The sequence below is a fragment of the Dendropsophus ebraccatus genome, chromosome 11, assembly GCF_027789765.1.
Source record: "Dendropsophus ebraccatus isolate aDenEbr1 chromosome 11, aDenEbr1.pat, whole genome shotgun sequence".
Classification (NCBI taxonomy): domain Eukaryota; kingdom Metazoa; phylum Chordata; class Amphibia; order Anura; family Hylidae; genus Dendropsophus; species Dendropsophus ebraccatus.
In genome coordinates, this window is record NC_091464.1 from 85,837,630 (window position 1) to 85,858,118 (window position 20,489).

The following is a 20,489-nucleotide window of genomic DNA, read 5'->3' on the forward strand; positions in this document are numbered from 1 at the left end:
TGGTACAGTACATTAGAGGGGACAGTGCTACATTACATTAGAGAGGACAGTGCTACATTACATTAGTGAGGACAGTGGTACAGTACATTAGAGAGGACAGTGGTACAGTACATTAGAGGGGACAGTGGTACAGTATATTAGAGAGGACAGTGGTACAGTACATTAGAGGACAGTGCTACATTACATTAGTGAGGACAGTGGTACAGTACATTAGAGGGGACAGTGGTACAGTACATTAGAGGGGACAGTGGTACAGTGCATTAGGGGAACAGTGGTACAGAACATTAGAGGGGACAGTGATACAGAACATTAGAGGACAGTGGTACAGAACATTAGAGGGGACAGTGATACAGAACATTAGAGGACAGTGGTACAGTACATTAGAGGGGACAGCGGTACAGTACATTAGAGGGGACAGTGGTACAGTACATTAGAGGGGGCAGTGGTACAGTACATTAGAGGGGACAGTAGTACAGAACACTAGAGAGGACAGTGGTACAGAACATTAGAGGACAGTGGTACAGTACATTAGAGGACAGTGGTACAGTACATTAGAGGACAGGGGTACAGTACATTAGACAGAACAGTGGTACAGTACATTAGAGGGGACAGTGGTACAGAACATTAGAGGACAGTGGTACAGTACATTAGAGGGGACAGTGGTACAGAACATTAGAGGACAGTGGTACAGAACATTAGAGGACAGGGGTACAGTACATTAGAGGACAGGGGTACAGTACATTAGAGAGGACAGTGGAACAGTACATTAGAGAGGACAGCGGTACAGTACATTAGAGGGGACAGGGGTACAGTACATTGGAGGGCATAAGTAATATAGTTTATTAAGTAGGCAGTGGCAAACTACATAGTGGACACAGTATAATACGGGGACAGTGGCACTATTTAATATAAACACAGTTAATAAGAGGCAGTTTATCCGGGGGGGGGGGGGGGGCAGTAGTATAGTTGATTTGGACAAAGGGGTACCATTTATTTAGCACAAAGGGGGGGGGGGCTAACTGCAGATGGAAGCACAAAGTGGGGGCCCAACTAGTGATGAGGGCAAAAAGGGGGGCACAACTACAGATGGGGCATAAAGAAGGGGTCTTACTACAGATAAGGACACAATGATCGATCCTAACTACAGATACAGGCATAAAGTGTAGAAGGGATCTAAGTGTAGAAAGAAGCACAGAAAAAGGAAACAACTACACATTGATCTTCAAAGAAGTCTCTGTTACTGTTTAAAGGCACTATGATGGAGAGTTTGTATAGAGGTGGTTAAAGGTGCTGTAAAAAAGTAAGGTCCTGAAGATGTTTGTCTGGCAGATACTGCTGGGATGATTTGTGGTTGGAAGAAGTCTTTATGATGGAAAAGAAAAGGAAACCTGACCGACTCTGATCAGAGAAGACGTCACCTGTGAGTCACTGGATGTGTCTGCACTGTACTTACACCTCTATTTGTTTCGGGTAATATTGGCCCCTGTGTGGTGGAGTGTAGTACCAGTATAGTAGTAATGCTTGTGGAGTGACGGTATTATTAAGTAACCATTTATAATGTAGTTACTGTGTGATTATAGTATGTGGTCATGGTGTGGGGGTATTATTGGTCCCTTTTATAGTAGTATCATTGGTTATATTAGTATACAGGGTTTGGTCAGTAATAGTATGATGTCCATGTCCATACCAGGTACAATCCAATCCAGTGCAGATTAAACTCTTGCCTTATATAAAAATCCTGGGCTGGGGGAACATAAAAAAGAATCTATACTTACCCATCCCCGTGCCCCTGCAGCACAGGGTCACCAGTTCTCTCACAGCTGCCGTTATCCTGTTCCTCACGTTCCTGCATTGTCATGTCCCGGCGGGAAGTACCCACTCTCCCCAGTGCGTGACGTTGCAGGACCAGGAGCTGCAGGAGGCCGGTCTGTGAGCAGAGACGCTGCACTGCGGGGGCACAGGGACAGGTAAGTATGGATTCTTTATTATGTTCCCCTCACCCCCTGCCCGCTTGGGATGTTTAGGTTCGGCAACAGTTCTCCTTTAAGTATATGTGCCCTGGCGATTTTCCGCTACTCATGGGCCACTGCTTTGTGCTTGCCCCCCAGGCCAAAGTTTGCCAGCCAGCCCCTGCAAGTGAGTGTACTTGTGTGTATGTAGTGTGCCTATCTGTGTGTATGTATATGTGCATGTGTGCATGTATATGTGCCTGTGTGTATGTATATGTGCCTGTGTGTATGTATATGTGCCTGTGTGTATGTATATGTGCCTGTGTGTATGTATATGTGCCTGTGTGTATGTATATGTGCCTGTGTGTATCTACTGTATGTAGTTTGCCTATCTGTGTGTATGTATATGTGCATGTGTGTATGTAGTGTGCCTGTGTGTAAGTATATGTGCATGTGTGTATGTAGTGTGCCTGTGTGTATGTATATGTGCATGTGTGTATGTAGTGTGCCTGTGTGTATGTAGTGTGCCTGTGTGTATGTAGTGTGCCTGTGTGTATGTATATGTGTCTGTGTGTATGTAGTGTGCATGTGTGTATGTAGTGTGCCTGTGTGTATTTATATGTGCATGTGTGTATGTAGTGTGCATGTGTGTATGTAGTGTGCATGTGTGTATGTGCATGTGTGTATGTAGTGTGCCAGTGTGTATGTATATGTGCATGTGTGTATGTATACAGCGCTGGGGTCCTGGGTTCAAATCCCACCAAGGGCAACATCTGCAAAAAGTTTGTATGTTCTCTCTGTGTTTGCATGGGTTTCCTCCGGGTACTCCGGTTTCCTCCCACACTCAAAACATACAGATAGGTGAATTTAGATTGTGAGCCCTAATGGGGACAGGGAGCAATAATTGGCAAAACTATTTAAAGTGCTGCGGAATCTGTGTGCGCTATACAAATAAAAAAAGCATTATTTGAGTGTGTATTTACTGTATGTAGTCTGGCTATTTGTGTGTGTATGTACAATTTGTGTGTGTAGGTGGGGCAGGGGGATCAAAAGATGGCTACGGGCCCAGTCATTTGTAGTTATGCCTCTGACACAATGTCTTCAGAAAGTTGCCATTAGCATTTGCTTCAAATTGGCTTAAATCTGTTCATAGATACTGTTCCCATATTGTGCTTCAAGGGGTATTCCAGAGACAAAAGAGGGTGGAGGATAAGTGGGGCCATACAAAATACAAGTGGTACATGCTGATCTGTCGCTCCAGAATAGTCGGAGCTTGGGGGTGCACTCATGAGGTCTTCTTAAAAGTTAGACCCCCTTGTGATCAGACACTTTTTCCCTATGCTATAAATAGGGGATACTCTTTTTTTTTTAGTTACAGGAATGCCCCTTTAAAGTCTTCACTACATTTTGGCCCTGATAAATTTCAAAAATTGCACAATTAAGTGGTCATGGTTATTATCATGGCTGTGACAATGGAAGGGCCTAGCCACCTGGTGATAAGGGAAACCTTGCCTAGCGACATGTGGGAAAACAACAGTGATGCCGACAGAAACATAAATGCATTGCAGAGAAATACTCCGTCACCCACGTATATATAACACACACTGTTTACAATGCAGATACATAAATATTCAGTATGATCAGTGGTAATTGCCACTTTAAGTAAATGAGCCGTCATGGCTGGCACAGAAACACACTATCAGCCCCAGACAAGACGGAAGCAGATAACAATAAAAGAGAATAAGCTAATGAAATGCAGATGTACTCACTGTGTGATTTGGTCTGATAGCAGGAGAAATGAAAATAATAATATGATCGGATGGCAAGCATAAATGAAGGTGACAGAAAAGCAGCGGGGATGAGCCGAGACACCGTCACTTACCCTGCAGCCAATCCACCCCCTCCTGGAGACCCTCGCCCTTCAGTCCGTCACTCGCACTGGAAGACACAGGAATACAATTAACCTAGGATGTACTATGTAAAATATACCGTATCTGAGAAAGAGCAGCAGGACATTGGTTCCCAATAAAGATCGGGGACATTAGGCAGCCCTGACACCTCCATTATATATGCACACTTAGCTGATTATACGTTATATCGGTGGGGGGCCAGGCTGGCAGCTACAAGACCGCTACCTCCAAGGCCCTGGCTATACTTTTATTACTCGATTAAACAAAGTTTCTATGAAAGGTCGGTAGAAGTTACCAGGGCTGATACCTGAACCTACATGGTGCTCCTGGCATCAGGGACACGTTTTCAGGGTCTCCTGCTCAGTACCCTGAGCCTCCCGATGCCACCAGTCACCAGTGCCACATGGCGCCTCTGCCCACTTAGGAGTCTGTTTTAGATGGGTAGAGCCATGTTCGATATAGCAGATCAATGTTTGTTTAAGAAGCTGTGATCTGGTCCAGCAAAGAAATAGGATCTGCTCTTGCAATCTTTAACAGCGCTTCATTTTGCAGTAATACGGATGGTGGATGACTTTTTGCAGTCAATGGTATGTGCTTTTGTGGTCTACAAACATAATACAATTAGGTGAAGGAGGCCTTATTTCAATGATGTGTCCCATAACACTGCACATGCTGTACACAGAACAGAGGATGCTGCTCCTCTATATCTCTCTACAGCACACCCTTAGACTCAGCAGCTGCAGGGTGAAGGATATTATAGAGCAGTACTGAGCAGTGCAAGCTGCGAATAAAGCCCATGGGTGACATCTATTACATACAGTAAGCTTATGTAGTCACTCATGTAGTCGTTTTGATGTCTCTGTTGGGTCTTTGTCACTCCACTGACGTCCTCCCTCTCTATAGACCTGTATGGACAGCATGTAACTAATCTCTCAGTGAGCTTCTAGTCCATAAATACAGAATGGATTGAGCTTTTTTCTTTAAAGGCAGGGGGAGGAATGAAACTGGGCCTGAACCAAAGATACAGGTATGCCACATTCTATTGATAGAAAAACCCCTTTAAAGAGAAATGATTAGCAACCTGCAACAGTGTACCTCAGCTTTCCGTCCCTGGTCTTCTTTCTTTAGTTAGTCCCCCTGTTATCCATGACTTTAATCAAACAACATGAATTACTAACCAGTAATTGCTTTTCCTCGAAGCCCATGACGGCACCCGCCTAATACCCTCCCTAATATTGTATATATTGGTCTTACACTGTTAGTGAGACTTTGTATTGATATAGTCATATAAGTAGTATTATATGATATTAAATTAGTAATAGTTTTTTTCAAAAAAAAAAAAAAAAAAAAAATGTGTGTTTTGATAAACTAGGAAAATATACTTTATTTTCCAAAGAAGATTTAGATATGCTCCTGAGATTCCTTGATGACGAACTGGCGATGAAGGGGTGGTCTCATCTTTTATGGATCCAGTGAACTGTTTTCTGTCCAGAGGAGCGGGAGCTGGACCTCTCCATGGGTGCCGTCATAGGGCGAGAGGGAAAAATACGGTATGTAAATTAGCACGTCAGAAGTACTGAGGGCGTTCCTTGGCCCCTCAGAGCACCTCTCTGCCCGCCTGCTGCCTCCTTCGATTACACCTACCTAAAGATCCGCCTGCTTATGCATAATTGAATACGCATAAGTAAGCTTGACCAAAGGAGGCAGCGGGTGGGCCGAACAGTGCTCTGGGGGGCTGAGGTACACCCCCAGTGCTCCTAAACTGCTAATTTACATATTTCTGTTCCTTTAAAGTTATCCAAAACGGCAGAACCGACTAAGGCTGGGTTCACACTACGTTTTTGCAAAAAATGGATGAAAAACTGATGCTAAAGACGGATGCAACTGTGTGCATCCGTTTTGATCAGTTTTTCCATTGACTGCCATTATAAAAAAAAACAGATCAAAACGGATCCGCTTTTTTTTGACGGGCACAAAACCTAATTTTTGTGTCCGTAAAAAAAAGGTTAGGTATATATATATATATATATATATATATATATATATATATATATATATATATAATGGAAGTCAATGGAAAAATGGATCAAAATGGATGCACACAGTTGCATCAGTTTTTTTCATCAGTTTTTCATGTTTTTTGCAAAAAATGGATTGCAAAAACTTAGTGTGAACCCAGCCTAAGGAAAGAAGAACATTGCCAGAAAAAGTTTGAACCTGCTGATAGTTTCCCTATAAGTTTCAGACCATTGCCCAGAACTATCCCAGCTTTAATGGTGAACATAAAAAAGTTGAGTACGGCTCCAGGATACGGCGGCGGCAGTAAGTGCATTTGTACAAAATCCAATCCACCTGTGTAAGTAACACTACCCAGGCGCTTCATCCATCATTTCCTAAAAAACGCAATTATTTCATTTTCAAAAACTGCGCCCCGGCGTAGCATCATTTATAAATGCCGGACTGAACGGACAGATATTGTATTCCACCATATCTTTCCTTCTGTTAAAAGAAACTGATTACTTCTTCAGAGCCCGAACACCAATAAAAGAGTTTTAACAATCTGTGCAAACTTTGTTGGCCAATTCTGTCCTGGGGACACACATTACTCAGGTCGGGAAACTCAAAATGAATCAGAATTATAGCCATGATTTATTGAAATGGAAGGTTCCGCTATTAATATCAAACAACGCAGCTTTTAACCCTTTGACTGCCTGGGTTATAAACGCCATACCAGAACTGCACTTCTAAATTCCAAAACAAGGACTAGGACAATGGGCTTAGTCACAATAACTAAAGGCCCTGAACCTGGAAAGTCCACAGAATGCAGAATAGCTACCAAATATACTGGTGGTACCTATACCTTACATAATGCCTAGTATAAGGTCTAAGAGGGTGGTGTATAACACATGTATTCTCTCTTTAAGGGTGTGTTCACATGTACAGGATGTGCAGCAGATTTGAAGGCCCAGATTTGTTTTGCTTTGAGGCTGGGTTCACACTACGTATATTTCAGTCAGTATTGTGGTCCTCATACTGCAACCAAAACCAGGAGTGGATTAAAAACACAGAAAGGATCTGTTCACACAATGTTGAAATTGAGTGGATGGCCGCCATTTAATGGCAAATATTTGCTGTTATTTTAAAACAACGGCTGTTATATTGAAATAATGGCCGTTATTTACTGTTTTATGGCGGCCATCCACTCAATTTCAACATTGTGTGAACAGATCCTTTCTGTGTTTTTAATCCACTCCTGGTTTTGGTTGCAATATGAGGACCACAATACTCACTGAAATATACGTAGTGTGAACCCAGCCTGAATCTGTGACTTCAAATCTGCTGAGGATCCTGTACGTGTGAAGAAGGACTCAGGAAAAAATTTATTTCATTCAAATCAACTGGTATCAGAAGGTTATACGGATTTACAATTTACTTCTGTTTAAAAATCTCAACTCTTCCAGTACTTATCAGCTGCTGCATGTCATGGAGAAAGTGGCGTATTCTTTTTAGTCTGACACAGTGCTCTCTGCAGATGCCACCTCATTTCAAGATGGGGATTTGCTGCTGCTCTGGACAGTTCCTGACAAGGACAGAGGTGGCAGCAGAGAGCACTGTGTCACACTGGAGAGAATACACCACTTCCTGCAGGACATGCAGCAGCTGATAAATACTGGAAGACTTCAGACTTTTAAATAGAGGTAAATTTACAAACCTGTATAACTTTCCGCCACCAGTTGATTTGTAAGGAAAAAAACGTTTTGACGGATAACCCCTTTAAAAGGGTTACGCCAGCATTGCAACTTATTCTGTCTCTTGGCAGTCGGATCCCCACCAATCCCAAAAAATGGGGGGAAATTGTACTCTACATGAAGTGACAATGCACATTTATTCTATATAAGTCTTCCTTACTTTTACAAACTTAGCTTTGTTTAAAAGTCCCATAAACAGTGAATGGAGCAGCGGCCGAGCATGGGCATTGCTTCTCCATTATGTTGGGGGCCACATGATCTCCATTCTTGTGATAAAGCAGTTAGACCCCACCTAACAGCTAGTTATCACCTATACTGTGGATGGGGATAAACTTTAATCTTAGTATACCGCCTTTTATACTAGTAGTGCCCATTTACCTGTACCAGGTAGAACATAGTGTAGCAGTTGTCTGGAGTGTTTCTGTCCCTCTAGTCTAGTGCCACCTATAGGTCATGTTTCAAAGCTTTTTTAAAATGGGTTGGGACACTCACTGACATGGCAACGACCTATCGTTGGCACTAGAGAGGCAATTGTTTTCCCTTATGCAAGGCTAGCTTCATATATTCTGCAGAAAATCTCTGATTTCTGGCAGGAATTTTCCAGTTTGATATGCCCCACATGCAGATTAGCCTAATGTAACAGGGTAGTCCAACTCAAAACACTTCTCATATTTACAGCATAGGGGATAAGTGTCAAATCAAAAAGGGTCTGACCAATGGGACTCCTCACATGTAAGTCTGTGTGATGGTGCATGGACAAGGCCACTCCTTACATTGTATAGAGAAGTGCCGGAGATAAGGGGCTCTCTCATAGACAATGATGGAAGTGTGATTTACATCCCTGTTCTTAAAGAGTCACTGTTGTTTAAATATTTTTTTTGCAGAAATCAATAGTACAAGCGATTTTAAGAAACTTTGTAATTGGGTTTATTAGCCAAAAAATGCATATTTATAATGAAAAAGCAGTTTGAAGCTCTCCCCCCCTGTCTTCATGGTTGTCTATGGAGAGGGGAGGGGTTGAGGGATATGAGGCACCAAAACAAGACAACAAAGAGTTAATTTACAGCTACATCACCAGGCTATCTCCTCTGACAGTCAGCACTGACCTCTGAATACCAGCTTTCACACAGGTCCCGCTTTGTAATCCTTTGTTCTCCGCTAGTGACTAATCTCCCTCCCCCCTCTCCTTTCCATAGGTTACACAGGGCCAGACTGTGTAAAAGAGTCAAGATTTCCTGATAATGAGCAGTGAAAAAGGGAAGGGACCTGGGAAAAGTCTTTTTGAATGCAGATAATGGCATAGTTGCCTAATAACCCCAATTACAAAGTTTCTTAAAATAGCCTGTACTATTGATTTCTGCAAAAAAACATGAAACGACAATGACACTTTAAGCTTGTGGGGGACCCAGTGGTCAGAGCTGAAGAAATCAAGTACATTAAATGAGGGGGAAAAAAAACTTCCATTAGTTGTTACCAAGGAAAGATCTAGAAGTATGATTATAATAAGGTGTTTCACCTTCACCGGCTCCTGTTCTATTAGGGAGGTTGAGTAAACATTTGTGCATTGCTGTAATGTGTGGCGCAGGGACGACTGTACTGTGCTTTATAGGTACTTCTAGCAAAGAAAAAAATCCTTTACCGCGCCCGCACGCACACTTCAGAATAATAGAACTATTACCAAATATGCCACGGCTTGTCCTTGATGTTCTCTAAACACAGCAGCTGAGAGACCTTCACAGATGACAGAGAGTCTCTAAGGTCCATTTTGTTAGCGAAAAACAAAATTGGTATCCGTCTGTGTTTAATGTCTGGGGAATAGAAGAAGAAAAAAAAAACGTTATTTAAAAGTAAATCAGAAGTACAATGTGAGTTGTGCGGACATGAAAGAGCATTCGAGTCAGAGGCGGCAGCAGCCTATGTGTGCGTAAACCCGGCTATACTGTCACATTGGCGCAGGGCCAGGATGATGCCGGGGTAAGGTCATTACAAACTTTATTTTAAGAATAGTACAAGGGAGTCCAGGACTGTGATGCACCCTTACTACCAGCTATTGTACTTGATCCTGAGCTTGGCTTAGTTTCTACCTGCCCAGTTCTGAACTCTGGATTATCTACAGTATGTCACGGGCTATAGTCCAATCTCGCCTGCTGCTTTGCCGCATTCTAATGCTGGGTTCACACTATGTTTGTTTCATCTATTTTTGAAAAAAATGGATGCATTTGTGTGCATCCGTTTTGATCCGTTTTTCCATTGACTTCCATCATAAAAAAAAACACTGATCAAAACGCATCCTTTTATTAACCTACACCAAAATGTGGTTTAAAAAAAAAAAAACGGATTAAAAAAAAAAAAAAAAAAAAAAAAAAACACGTAGTAACACAGCCTAACCACTCTCATGATGACAACTCTTGAGTACACTTTGGCTAAATCAGTGCTACTCTGTAGTCCGTGACCTGGTGATCTTCCTGCCTGCAGCACAATCCACACCTCCTTGCAGAGATTAAGGGGCCCTTCTCCACGGAACGATTATTGGACGATAGAACATGTTGAAAAACAAACGACTGATACAGCAGTGATCTGCTGCCGTCGCTATGTGGAACGCTGCTGTATGCTATGGGCTGCCCGGACGATCTTGCGATCACCCGGGCAGCCCCCCCCGGCCCTCCCCAGACTCGCTTGCTGCGTGGAATAGCGGCGGCAGTGAGCGGAGAACGCTCGTTTGCTCCTCAAGTCGGCCCGTGTAATAGGGCTTTTAGGGTAAAAAACAGGGATCTACAGGGTTCTAGGATAATCTACATTCAAGGACATTGGGGAATTCAAATGGACAGGCAGGCAGTTGTGTTACACCTATCTGAAACCGCCCTCTGGCCACTTTCACAAAGTAGTATCAGTAGTCAGTACTTTGCCCCAAAAAGCAAGTTTGCAATTTACATTCTTTTTTTTTGTTATAATAGAAAACACAGTACCTCCTGTTTTCTGACTTTTTTTTTTCACAAAAAAACAGGAAACAGTCAGAAAACAGGAAGTCCTGTGTATTCCACGTCATCTGAGCGATCACAGAGAGAAGTCAGTCATGTCATTGACAGACACATTGAGCTGTGTTTTTTTTTTTCTCATTGCAGTCACCATTTTTTTCCCGGCTAGTCGCTACCAGTATCGGATGTGGATCCATACATAGGAATTGGATTTTGAAACCTATGGAACACATGTAGTCTGTTTCTTCCCTCCACCCGAGCCTGTATGAGGATGTATGGATTATATAACTATTGTTTATTTTGGGTTCACCTTTGGTTTATATGCATTCTTCATTGCACAGCCGGTATGAATAGGCTAGTGCATGAATTAATCATTTACCACGGATATGGTTGTCAACTATTCATTTATATTTTTCTAATATCAATGTATCTTATTCTTATATATTTTTTTCTTTTTATTATTTATTTATTTTTTATTTATTCTAGGCTGTGCAACTATAATCAGCCTTATTTGATTTTATTTTATTTATTTATTGTATTGTATGTCATGTTCATGGGTTATCATGACTACTCGGCACATCACTCCTCTATTTTTAAAGTTTTCTTACAGGGTAGGTAGTAGCTGCGCATCAGTGCATGCGCAGACTGGCTACCACAGTGATCTGACATTCTTGTCCCCTTGTCCATTTCGAATAGTTAGTTGATACATACGTCAGAGGTCACATGGACGGGAGGTTTGTGATTGTACACTAGCGCATGCGCAGTTTGTTTATGTGGACACCGCGGCCATGTCTGGGAGTGTGGACCGGACACATACATCAGGTTTGGTCAATTAACTATTACCAATGTGATTGCAAGTGGGATATATATATATGTTGTATGATGTTAGTATCAGTACCCTTGAGAAAGTCCCGTCTGGGGACGGAACACGTGGGGTTCTGTGGACGCCGACATGGATTCTCTTATCTGGTGATACAAATTCTCTTTTGGCTTTTGCCTGTTTTTTGTTTACCATGTGTTATCCTTGCACTTGTGTCTATCTCACTTTATAATTATTTGACCAGTGAGGATCCCCCGTACACACGTCGGCTTGTCCTTGTGCCGTGCCTATTGTACACGGCACAGTGTCTGCTTCTGTTTGTGTATTTTAATTGTTTTTATCCAGTGTGTCTCACTTGCTGTTTTGTACCAATAAAGTATATTTATTTTCATTTATGATTTACTTATTTATATATATCTCTTTTGGAAGTGCCACCGATGCTATTGGCATACTTTCTCTTGTAGTAGTATATTGATCTACATTCAAGGACATTGGGGAATTCAAATGGACAGGCAGGCAGTTGTGTTACACCTATCTGAAACCGCCCTCTGGCCACTTTCACACAGTAGTATCAGTAGTCAGTACTTTGCCCCAAAAAGCAAGTTTGCAATTTACATTCTTTTTTTTTTGTTATAATAGAAAACACAGTACCTCCTGTTTTCTGACTCTTTTTTTTTTTCACAAAAAAACAGGAAACAGTCAGAAAACAGGAAGTCCTGTATTTCAACCAGCACAAGTCAGAAAACCTGCCTTCAGGAGACTGGACCTGGATTTCTGGTAAGTATAGTTGTTATATAGCTGCCTTTAGGAGACTGGACCTGGATTTCGTGTAAGTATAGCTGTTGTATCACATCCTTCAGGAGACTGGACCTGGATACAGTAAGTATAGCTGTTATATAGCTGCCTTCAGGAGACTGGACCTGGATAGAGTAAGTATTGCTGTTATATAGCTGCCTTCAGAGACTGGACCTGGATACAGTAAGTATAGCGGTTATATAGCTGCCTTCAGGTGACTGGACTTGGATACAGTAAGTATAGCTGTTATATAGCTGCCTTCAGGAGACTGGACCTGGATACAGTAAGTATAGATGTTATATAGCAGCCTTCAGGAGACTGGACCTGGATACAGTAAGTATAGCTATTATATAGCTTCCTTCAGGAGACTAGACCTGGATACAGTAAGTATAGCTGTTATATAGCTTCCTTCAGGAGACTGGACCTGGATACAGTAAGTATAGCTGTTATATAGCTTCCTTCAGGAGACTGGACCTGGATACAGTAAATATAGCTGTTATATAGCAGCCTTCAGGAGACTAGACCTGGATACAGTAAGTATAGCTGTTATATAGCTTCCTTCAGGAGACTGGACCTGGATACAGTAAATATAGCTGTTATATAGCAGCCTTCAGGAGACTGGACCTGGATTTCTGGTAAGTTCAGCTTTGTTTTACAGCATGAAAACAACAACAAAAATAATTAATGTATATTGCAAACTTGCTTTATATCACATCTACTGTTGATTTAGATTTTGGAAGTTATAAAGACAGTGACACCTTAAAACCCCCAAATAGGTATGTGGACCTGAACCACAGCAGATCCATTTCTCTTATCTCCTAGTTTTATAAAGACTGATGCAAAGTACTGACTTAATTGCTGACACGGTACAGTGTGTGCAAGTGGGTTCAGGCAGATATATTACTATTGGCTGATTAAGTGTTATCATTTAAAAAAAAAATCATAGACATATACCAAAAATTTAAATTGGTCAGGGTATAGGTGCTGAGCCCCCCCCCACACACACACTAATTGCTAGAATGAGTAAGGAGAAGTTCTCAGCTAGGTACTTCTCTACCTGCCATCTCCTTGGCGGGTGAAATGGTCTCAAACTTTCTTGATTATAGAAATAATATAGAATCTATAATAATGAGTGGTAGAAGTGCTCAGCTAGATGCTTCTCTACCTGCTATCTCCTAGCTGGATGAGATGGTCTCATAGACTGCCCTGCAGTAAGGAGAGAGACAAGGAGAGAAGAGCTTAGCTAAGCACTTTTTCCTGCTTGCCTTAGATCTGAACACATGGACCCCAAATGGTAAAGCCTCTATTTTTTAATGAAAGCAATGCTTTAAAAAAATCAAATCATAAAGTTAAACAATGAACGAGAACAAGATTAAATTTATGGGGGAAAAATATAATAAATAATAATAATAATAAACTACATATACACACACATATATATATATATATATATATATATATATATATATATATATATATATATATATATATATTATACACTGTATATACACACACAACGTGGTGACAGCTATAGGCGGCAGCAGAATGTGACCATTAATAACCAGGAAATACCAGCCATATGGGATATTACTGTCCTCGCAGCACAATGGTGGGAAGCAAAGAATATCATTTGATGTAGATGGAGAGAGTTTTAGCACAATGATTTCTAGTTTTGCAGCACAAATTTATATTTCCCTATAGAAATATTTATATATATAATAAGCCTGGTTTAGAAAAAAAAAAGGAAATGGTAGAAACTGTTAAAAAAAAAAAGTGGCTAAAGAAGGGTCCTGGAAAATATGGATAGAGCCTTAGGCCATATTATGTTTTACAGGCAGCCTTGGGGCTAAAGTCAACTTCTTTAGCCACCGGTTGTCAAATGCCGCTTGCTCGGTTTCAAAGTTATCTGTCCGTGCTCGAGATTTGCTCATCTCTAATGACTTCTGGTTTTCTTTCATACTGCCTGAGCCGCACATCACTGGGGCAGTACCTGGTGACTTCTCCCCGCCCTTTCAGTCCCTTGCATTGATAAATCTCTCCGTTTGGGTATAGAAAGAACTGTCAATTAAAGCCAAAGGTCAATCAGAAGCCACTGGGGCCCACCACAAGGGAGAGATTCCCTTTAATTTTTTTATACTGTAAAAAACTTCTCAAATGATGGAAAATATTAAATATCAGTATAAAGTATTTAAAAAATGTGGTCACTGATGCTTTTTCACCTTGTTAGCTGACAAATGAATAGACTGAATCAAAAACTTTTGGTTTCTCCAAGCATTGCAAGTGTCACCTTAGAAGTGTCAGAATGTGTTCAATGCCCGCACATAGCAAAATGACAAAAAGAAGCTGACATATTGTACTTGCCCGCAGTTTAGAAGCTGTTGCCTTGGCAATGTGTGGCACGAGTGCCAAGTGTCATGCTGACTGTACAAAAGGAGCGTCGGAGATATTAGGAGCAATTAAAAGCAGTAATATCAGGTCAGTCAATATCATACCCTTTTAATAGGTTTCAATGTAAGTAAGGACAGTGAATAGGATGCGTGAGGTGAAGCCGGTGGCAGTCTTCTCTTGTATTCTACATAGCCCACTTTACAAAACTTTTTTTTTAAACTGAGAGCTTGATATTTTAAAGGGGTTCTCCTGGATTTATTTTTATTCATAGGACAGGTCATTGATATCATATTTATCAGCTGTTTGAAGACGGTGGGGCTTGGGCAAGTGCTGTGGCCTTCATTGTTCGCCAGACACTGCTCTATACATTAAAGGGGTTATCCAGCGCTAGAAAAACATGGCCACTTTTCCCCCTACTGTTGTCTCCAGTTCAGGTGCGGTTTGCAATTAAGCTCCATTTACTTCAATGGAACTGAGTTTCAAAACCCCGCCCAAGCTGGAGACAACAGTAGGGGGAAAGTGGCCATGTTTTTGTAGCGCTGGATAACCCCTTTAAGTAGTGGAGGTAACTGGTATTGCAGATCCAGAAAACCTATTAGAAGAAGTTCTCCACTCAAGTATGACCACAATGAGAAAGCATAGTAAGAACTGCCAAGTCTCCTTGCACAAGCTGAAAACCTTGGATTAAAGACATAGACACTGGTGAGTATGGGGGGCAACGCCACTCACTATCACTATCGTTAGGACTGTCTAAAGAGTATGGTTGTAATTCAATCACCAGACACAGGGCATGAAGTGCCCAAAGATCAGCTCTTCGGCTGGATAGTAGGTAGTGTCGCAGACAGTCTCTATGTGCTACATACAACAACTTCACGGGCTAACATGGCCTATTACTTCATAAATAAGCTGCTGGTGCTTCTAGATATTATGTTCCACTACATTTGACCACAGTATTTATGTGACAAATAAACATTCCACATGTGTGTGTTTATTTTCATTGAAACTATAAATAAGTCTCGATACTCCATCGGAAGTGAGACAAAAGCTGCTGCCAGGTACCTCTGCGGGGGCTTATCTGCCCATCTACCTACCAAAGTGAAAGCCAGCTTTTCTTCCACCTTTGAGGAAGAGTAGGAAGCAGTCTTGAACTTGCCCACAGGGTGTAAGAAGGGTAAAACAGGTAATATTTAACCCCTTAAGGACGCAGACAGAGGCTTTAAGGACCGGGACAATTTTCAATATAGTGTTTTCGTTTTTTCCTCCTTCCCTTCTAAGAGCCAAAACTCTTTTATTTTCCACCAAAAGGGCCGTGTAAGGGCTTGTTTTTTCAAGAACAGGTGTACTTTGTAAAGGCGCCTTTTGATCTACCATACCATGTATGATGGAACACCCAAAATATCATTTATGGGGTTAAATTGGGGAAAAAATACAATTCTGCAAATTGTTCGTGTGTGTTGGTCCGTTTTTAGGTAATGCACTTTACAATAAAACTGACATGCTATCTTTATTTTATAGGTTGGCCTGAATCAAGTGATATGCAGGTTACATAGATTTTCTTATGTTTTACTATTTTTATTAACATAAAAAAAACCTTTTGACTCTTATAGCGTTTCTATTTTTTAACGTACAGGGCCGTGTCATGTTTTGCGCCATGATCTCTTGTTTTTATTAATAGCATATTTGTACCTATTGATCAATTTTTATTCATTTTATTTTAAATAAAATGTAATTAAAATAATCAATCCTGGCGTTTTTTTTAATCGCTTTTTGTTTACGCTGTTCACCGTGCAGGAACAATATTGTTTTTTTTTTATTAGATCGGACGATTACGCACGCTACGGTATGTTATATGTTTATTTATTTTTATGTGTTTAACTTTAGGTTAGGCCCTAGGCCACCAAAAACATTAGATGGTCATCCAACTGACTGGAGGAAACTCCAGAAAACCTAGAGCTAGCTTGTATACTAGGAACATTGATAGAAACACTTCTTTGGTCGATAACCAGCCCGTGTAAGGGTATGTTCCCACTGAGCAATAGGCGAGGAATTGAAAAGGAAAGTTTTCTGCTTTGTGGAAAGTGAGTGGAAAGTCCCAATGATTTCTATGGGATTTCTCTAGTAGAATCCATCCAAAAAAAATTGACATATCAATTCTTTAGGCGGAAAGCAAATCAGCGGTGAAACATTCCAAACATAAATTACACCTTGTGATTAACAGAGTGGAAATCCTATTGAACACAATGGAACGTTGCGCCGTACATATTCTACAGGTGGAATTTCAAGAGGAATACTAGTTAAATTAAGTCCGGATTCAGCTTGAAATACCTTGCCTATTTTTAAGTGTTAATATATTCTAAAAGTGTCAGCGATCAGTCAAGGAGCGAGAAAACACCCAATCCTGGGCAGGTATATGCTAAGGTGGGACTTTAAATACCACCAAAATATATATCAAATTATGCCCAAATTTGCATAAAAACGATCCAGTGATGTGGAATTCACTGTAAATTTGCTGGGATTTTACTGCACCCAGATGGTGTAAAAAGGGTAAAACTTAAAGGTAACTTTAGGTTAGGCCCCAGGCCACCATACACATTAGATGGATTATTGGCCTTGGCTTCAATAATCTGTCAGATAAATCTATCTTCACATGGATAGAAGGGTGCTGGCACGTTGCCGGTTCTCACATACAGCACAGTTCCATTTCTGGGCACTAGCTGGGGGTGAAGCACTGGAAGCTGGCCAGCCTACCCCATTAGAATTACCTCCCACTGGGGGCGGGCCAGCCTGGCTCAAGTGCTTCACCCCCAGGTGGAGCCCAGGAATAGAATAGCGCCATACATGGGAACTGGGACGCGGTTAAAAAAAAAAAGGGCCGCTGCATCGGCTTCCCCGTGCCAGCACTGTTCTATCCATGTGAAAATCTTATAACAACAGGGACACTTTAAAGCGAATGTAACAGCAGTACATTTAGGGTATATTCACACGGACGGGCTCGCAGCGAGATTCTCGCTGCAAGCCCGGCAGGTCCTGGCAGTTCCCATACACTACATACTTGCTGCGGTCTAAACGACCGCAGCGAGTATGTAATTATACCGCCCTTAACCCCTTCTGCTCCCGCCCAGCTCCCCGCTGTAAGCATACATTACCTGTCCTTGCTGCACGGGTCCGGCGTCCTGCTCTCCTGTCCGGCCAATCAGTGTGTTGCCCAGCCGCAGCCACTGATTGGCCGGGCGGGAGAGCAGGACGCCGGACCCGTGCAGCGAGGACAGGTAAAGTATGCTTACAGCGGGGGAGCCGGGCAGGAGCAGAAGGGGTTAAGGGCGGTATAATTACATACTCGCTGCGGTCGTTTAGACCGCAGCAAGTATGTAGTGTATGGGAACTGCCAGGACCTGCCGGGCTCGCAGCGAGAATCTCGCTGCGAGCCCGTCCGTGTGAATATACCCTTACTTTAACTTTAAAAATCTGAATCAACAGTAGATGTGATATAAAGCAAGTTTGCAATTTACATTCATTTATTTTTTTTTTGTTGTTATCATGCTGTAAAACAAAGCCAAACTTACCAGAAATCCAGGTCCAGTCTACTGAAGGCTGCTATATACCAGCTATACTTACCAAAAATCCAGGTACAGTCTCTTGAAGGCTGCTATAAAAACAGCTATATTTACTGAATCCAGGTTCAGTCTCCTGAAGGCAGATACATAACAGCTTTACTTACTTGTATCCAGATCCAGTCTCCTGAAGGCAGCTATATAACAGCTTTACTTACTGTATCCAGGCCCAGTCTCCTAAAGGCAGCTATATAACAGCTATATTACTGAATTCAGGTTCAGTCTCCTGAAGGCAGATACATAACAGCTATACTTACCAAAAATCCAGGTCGAGTCTCCAGAAGGCAGATTTTCTGACTTGTGCTGACTGAAAAAAAGAGACTAAACCCAGGAATTCCGGACAGTACAGAGAGTCATGGCTCAATGTGTCCATCAGATACATGACTGCTTTCTCTGTAAGCGCTCAGATGACCTGGGATATATGGGACCTCCTGTTTTCTGACTCTTTGAGAAAAAAAAACTGTCAGAACACAGGAAGTGCCGTGTTCTCCATGATAACAATAAAAAAATAAACGTAAATTGCAAACTTGCTTTATATCACATCTACTTTAGATTCTGAATGTTATAACGACAGTGACCCTTTAACAATAGGTGTGGATGTAAAGGTTGCACCCACCAAATAGAAGGGGGTCCTCATGTACCTTTAACCATTTGGTGGGTATATGAATAAACCACATAGTTCTATTTCTACTATACAGAGTGGATAGAAAGTCTCCATCTAAGGGATGATAGCCTGTGCACTACATAGATATATAGCAGAGATTACAGGAGGCATAAACTGAAGAATAGAGGAAGTAGGAGCGAGTTGATTCACAGCAATTTTGTAATATAGTGTCAGGCTAATGATGTCATATAAAAAGTCTGCAATAAAAGATACTTCTGGGATATGAACGGAGACAAATTAGGGACAGGAAAGAACAGACAAAACGAGGGGGGGGGGAATGGGGAGAAAAACGACAAACAAAATTAATTTTGAAGATAGGAAATATCAGAGCTTTGATTTTGCTGTCAGGGGAGTAGAGGGACTTTGAGCGAGATTTAAACATCAAAGCCGCTGACAGAAACAATTTACTTGATGCTTCAAGTTTTCATCCACCAATGACCATTAGGAGGCTGACCTGCCGCCACCGCTCCTGGCGAGGGAAGACGCGGTGCACGGATACAGGAATGAAATGGAGGGAAAAATGAGAACCACAGAGAGGATGTAATTGAAGAAGTCCTGACATGACACTTTACAAAATAATGGGGTTTGATAGACAGCGACGTTGTAGATAATAATCATCCACAAAAAACTATGCGACGTTGCTTGTTTCTGCATACTAAAATTACCTGCAGATGGTTAAAGGCACAGTGTGTATTTATTACCCATACGTGGTTTGACAATTCAATAGGAATCAAGCACCACCGTCTGTATGCATGAGGTCACGCTTTGCTGACAGCGGATCTGTTTAAAAAAGGGTTAAATAAGCCGGAATATTTTGCATGGCGTTACGTCCTGTGAGTACAGCGGCAAGCCGAGACATTGCATCCTCCTCTTTAATGGTTTAATGATAATGCATAATGGGGTCTTCCCGGGATCTGTATAGTCAATTTACTATGTCGAAGAAGTTCTATTTAACGTGACAGAAGTCTAAACTTCTGTGAAGGAAAATATGGGATTTGGATCTCCGCGGCTATGTTCAGTCTGTATTTGCAGCAACAACCAGGAGTGGGTCCGAAACACATCATAGTTTTTCTCTGTTTAAGTTCCACTCTTGGGGTCTGTCTGCTGTTTATGGGTCCAGTCTGCAGGCATCATGGTCTGAGAAGATTGATATATAGATTTGCGGGGAAAGTTCCAGGATAACTTGTCATTAAGTCATGTAAACCTCTGCTTAATCTGTTCTAAGTAGTCATGTGGGCGGTCCGGCTCAGTGACCAATAGCCATCTGTTGCATCTGTATGTAGAGAGAACTGTCAATCTTTAAGCAGAACCGCCCACTTGACTATGTAGGCTACAATGAGCAGAGGTTAACATGAATAAATGACAAGTATTGCGGAACGGGAGAATAACAAAGGGTAGTAAGTCACATCTCCTCGTGCCTCTTTAGCGGCGGAATGCGTTCTCCTGCGCTGCCGACGTCACAACCCAGCTGCTCAGCCAGTCAGTGACTGGGACGTGATGCCACTCCATCAGTCGGGGTGGGCATTTCCCCCGGGTCGTGACGTCATCATAACTAATGGAAAATGCCTTTCAGAAGGTCGCCCAGAGGTAGGTTATGTTTGCTGTTAGATTTCCGCCAGGGCCAGACT

General features: G+C 41.8%; 1 protein-coding gene across 2 annotated transcripts in view; it reads right to left on the bottom strand.

Annotated features, from left to right (window-relative positions):
• Positions 1-20,489, bottom strand: part of ARL6 (ARF like GTPase 6) — a 78,860-nt gene that overhangs the window by 25,729 nt on the left and 32,642 nt on the right. For both annotated transcript variants that reach the window (XM_069945177.1, XM_069945178.1), the window contains exons 6-7: positions 9,287-9,416; positions 3,832-3,887 (exon numbers count right to left, since the gene is read on the bottom strand). In XM_069945177.1, the coding sequence (XP_069801278.1) occupies positions 3,832-3,887; positions 9,287-9,416 (186 nt within the window). The remainder of the gene's footprint in view (positions 1-3,831; positions 3,888-9,286; positions 9,417-20,489) is intronic.